Source organism: Centruroides vittatus, unplaced genomic scaffold (assembly GCF_030686945.1).
Source record: "Centruroides vittatus isolate TY-2023 unplaced genomic scaffold, ASM3068694v2 contig_2993, whole genome shotgun sequence".
Taxonomy (NCBI): domain Eukaryota; kingdom Metazoa; phylum Arthropoda; class Arachnida; order Scorpiones; family Buthidae; genus Centruroides; species Centruroides vittatus.
The window spans coordinates 1-4,685 of NW_027121912.1; the positions used below are offsets into that span (position 1 = coordinate 1).

The following is a 4,685-nucleotide window of genomic DNA, read 5'->3' on the forward strand; positions in this document are numbered from 1 at the left end:
TGAAAACACTCTCTCTACCAAAATCTATTACAGAAGTTATACCGGAAAGAGACAAAGAATATATTAACTTAAAAATACTGAGATTTGAAACACACTTCAAATGCATTAAAATTTGAAGACTGAATCGTACCATAGAAAAACTTAGAATTCAGAAAAAAAAAAAAAAAAAAGCGTTTAGAAGCGCTAAAAATAATAAATAAAGAATGTGCTAGTGGACTCAATAACAAAATATTGTTTCAAACAATACTAGTTACTTAATCTATTATATATTGTTTCTTATGGGAAAATATCTTTTGGTTTGAGAACAACTATTAAGAACAAATTAAGTTCGAAACTCGAAGTTTGACTGTATTTTTGCAGGAGTATTTATAATTAATTTTTACCTCTCCGTCATTGGAAAAACTTTTCGATTTTACAGTTCATGAATCACAAATAAAGTAAGTGGGTCTGTATATGATATAACATTCAATTAAACTATGTATCAGATCGAGAACGTGTTTTTGGTGTGCCTTTCATCCATTTTTATACGTTGCTTGAACCTTTGCATTCGTTAAAAATTATTTGTTTTTATACACATTTTGGAAAAAGCTAGAATTCTAGAGGTGCCAGATCTGGAGAGAAAAGACAGAGAAGGTACTGTAAGTAATCATTTTAGCCGTTTTCTTAATACAGTATAGACTGAGATAAATAAAATAAGTATTTCACTGGTGTAGCCTACGAATACAAGGCTTTATCGTAATTGGAAGTTTTCACGAATTCATAAACGAATTAATTTTCTTATTTGCATACAATTTTCAATGCTAAACATTCACCAATTACTACTATGTACAAAATGAAAGAAAAAAAAAATCAAATTCATGAATATATTTCACTGTTATATAACGACACAACATATTTTGTGTTAAGGTTGAGAAACTTTTGCAAATAGAAAGTATAATTAACTCATAAACTGTCAGAATACATTTGTATTTATTAATTTAAGGCCTGCTTATTAGTCTTTTAAAATTTTTATTTCTTACTGCGTGTCAAAGATTTTCAATAATAAATATGTAGCCTATTAGTGCAACAGTGATTCGTGAAACTTCTTTTACTTGTCAAAACATTCCAGTGTAAGTATCTTTGAATAATTGTGACCGCCAATGGTGTCTTAATTTTAACCGCCCAGTAGCTTCAATAACTGCATCATGATTGGATTGTGCAAATTGGGCAAGGATACCAACGAATATGAAGTATGAAGTTTTTTCATAAACTTGATTATTAAGGTCAAACGAACTACCGAATCATCGGGCTACAAGATTGATGTTGCCGCTATTAAAGCAGCCGAGGTTGATACACGAAGTTTTGCTCTTCGAAAATTTTGCAAAATGTTATACACGAATTTCGCTCCTAAATTTTTAGCTACATATCTATATTGTTAAATTTTATATATTGTATGATATAAACACCACACCAACGTTCAAACCTTACTTAATGCTAAAAGTTTACATTTACGTTCAAATTCTGTTGTTTGTTTTAAATTTTCATTTCTCAATTCAAAGGGCATTTCCCCCTCTCCCGTTTTTCTCTTCAGATTTCCGAGAAAAATTCACTTTTTCCCGGGACTTAGCAAAGAACCGGGGAAATGAGAAACCCTAATGGCAATGACCTAATTTGTCTTTAGCACGCAAAGTTTTAATTCCTGATTTCAAAACATGAATCTTTTATAAAATAATATTGTGGTTAACATTTCTCATAAATATATTTAATTAATAATAATGCATGAAGGAAAGAAAATTTTCTAGAAACGCAAATATTTTCAGAATGTTTTAATTTATATTTCGTACACATTGATATTTACTGGTGTATTTATTATACGTCGTCAGTTTAAACAGAAAACAACGTGTTAGACAGAAACTAGGTATGTTCTACACTTTTACATATTGAACTGTATGATAAGATTTTATGAGATGTAACCTAATAATTATTTTTCTCAGTTTTTTTTTCATCTCAGGATTATGTCGATGCGACCGACTTTACAGTAATTTCTAATAGAAACAATGATACGATTAGCAGAAACCGAAGCCTCATAAATTATCGCTGCCACAAAGGATTTGCTTTTCGGCTATTGTTTACACGCATTACAAAATATTGGACACTATTGATATAACACTCCACAGATTCCGAAGTCCGCATAAGTCGTCACCCGGATAAACTTCGACACCAATCCGGTTAAGTAATCAGTTTTCTGTGGTCCCGGCTGACTTAAGCCTGGACTCCACATTACCTGAAAACAGAAACTCAGAAACAGAACTGAAACATACAGAGTTTTCGTTTCAGTTATGTTTTCGTTTTAACTTGACTCCACTAGCACCGAAATGAACTTTACGTGTAAATGCGCCATCTGTTGATTAGTTCGGTAATTGTCGTAAAGTTACAAACATGGACGACGCTATGGATTTTGCCATGCTTTCTCTTCATTTGTTAACATTGCAATTGTTGATGCATTCGAAACCTCGCCGAAATCATCGTTTCTGGATGAGGAAAATATTCCGCGACAGAGAGAAATATGGATTGAATTCTTCCCTCGTTAGAGAGTTGAGGTTTCGGGATCAAGAATTTTACTTCGAGTAAATATGCAATTTAACTATTATATTTATCATGTGTTGAATAGTATGTGTACATATATTAATATTAAAATAATATTCCGTTCAGTTTTATGCGGATGACTCCGGATGTGTTCGATAATATATTGGAGAAGGTTTCTCCCTTGGTAGAGAAGAGAGACACGTTTTGGCGAAAAAGCATATCATCAAATGAAAGATTGGCTTTAACTTTAAGGTAAATAGCCTATACGTTGTTATTATTTAATCTGATATTTGCCAACATTTAGAATAAAGTCACAAAAGTTTCCGTGTGACATACCCTTGTAATTGCCTTAAATTTAATAATTGTTCTGTTATTGATGATTTCTAGCACAAACACTGCTTTTATATTTTTCATTTAGGAGATATAGTTAATTTTTTAAAATATTTATTTTAACCTATTGCAGTAGCTTACTAAAATTACTACTACCTTAATTTTTTCTGTGTATATTCTGACAAAAAACTATTTTACAGGTTTCTAGCAACCGGAGAGGCCTACCGAAGTCTGAGCTTTTCATTTCGAATTGGAAGGCAGACTGTACGGAAAATTATACCTGAAACATGTAAAGCCATTTGGAAATGTTTCCAGAAAGAATATATGGCATTTCCATCAACTCCAGCAGATTGGAAAAAAATTTCTGATGGTTTTGAAAGAAGATGGCAACTACCTCACTGCTGTGGTAATATTGATGGAAAGCATGTTGTTAGAGAGTGTCCAAAGAAAACTTGTAGTCTGAATTATAACTATAAGGGAACTTTTAGTACGGTGTTACTAGCCATATCTGATGCACATTATCGCTTTCTGATGATTGATTATGGGCATTATGGTAGTGAATCAGATGGTGGAATACTAAGAAAAAGTGTATTTGGTCAGCATCTGATCAATGGAAAGTTAACCTTTCCAAAAGAAGATGCTTTGCCAAATTCAAATACACTATTCCCTTATTTTATAATTGGGGATGAAGCCTTTCCTTTAAGGCATAATTTGTTGCGTCCCTATCCCAGACATTCTGAGTTTAGTCGCTCGGAAAAATATTCAATTATAGATTAAGCAGAGGCCGGCGTGTTGTAGAGAATGCTTTTGGTATACTAGCAGCACGATTTCGTATCTTAAGGAGACCGTTAAATTATGACGACGAATCAGTCAAAAGCATGGTGCTTGCTAGTTGCGTTCTCCACAATATACTTATTCAGAAATCTGCAGCATATTGCCCAAATGGATATGCTGATTATGAAGATTCTGATCATAATCAGAACGAAGGTATATGGAGATCCGAAAATATAACTCTCGAAAATCTTAAAGTGAGCAGCAATATGTACAATAAAGAGGCAAAAAGTCTCAGGAATGTTTATAAAGATTATTTATGTAATGAGGGAGCTGTATTTTGGCAAGAAAAATTAATTCAATCTCAACCTAAAGTATAGTATACTTTATATAGGTTGTATTAGCTCAGAGTAAATATTACTCCTCTGAGCTAATACAATATATTTTTATTGAGTAAATACCCTGTAGCTGTAATGTTTTAAATCTGTTATTTTGTGAAAAAATAAAACAAACACAAGTATCTTGGAATTGTTAATCTTAATTATATATATAGTTTTTAACTTCTTAATGTAGACAATTCCTATTATTAGTCTGTTACAAAAGAACAGGAACACCACTTAAAAGTCTCTTAAAAATTTAATTTATCATAATAATAATTAAAATTATCATGACTAGGGTGAGATATCATCATTTTTAACTGTCATGGTGGCTTTTGATGTTATATAAATATTTTTAATAATGCTATTCAAAATGTTTTCCAACAAGATAAAAATTATGGGCAAAAAAAAGGAAGTCAGGATGGCCTAAATGTTTAACATCCAGGAATGAGAGAGAAGTTTTGAAGCTTATAACTAATAAACCACACTCGTACCCAGCAGAATTCAATATACAAAAAACTTAAACCAACACCTTAATGTTCGCTGAGAGATTTATTAATTTAACTAACGTTTTCGGCTTACTCAATAAGCCATCTTCAGGTTTTAACTTTCGAAAAAGAAACAATATCGTTCCATTAATAG

General features: G+C 31.7%; 1 protein-coding gene across 1 annotated transcript; it reads left to right on the plus strand.

Moving 5' to 3' along the window:
- Positions 1 to 2,418: 2,418 nt before the first annotated feature.
- Positions 2,419 to 3,923, plus strand: LOC136972668 (uncharacterized; the record flags this gene model as incomplete). The annotated part of the gene is made up of 4 exons (XM_067267264.1): positions 2,419 to 2,606; positions 2,692 to 2,817; positions 3,096 to 3,585; positions 3,642 to 3,923. Coding segments are annotated over exons 1-4 (1,086 nt in total), but the record flags the coding sequence as incomplete, so codon positions are not given.
- Positions 3,924 to 4,685: the final 762 nt, after the last annotated feature.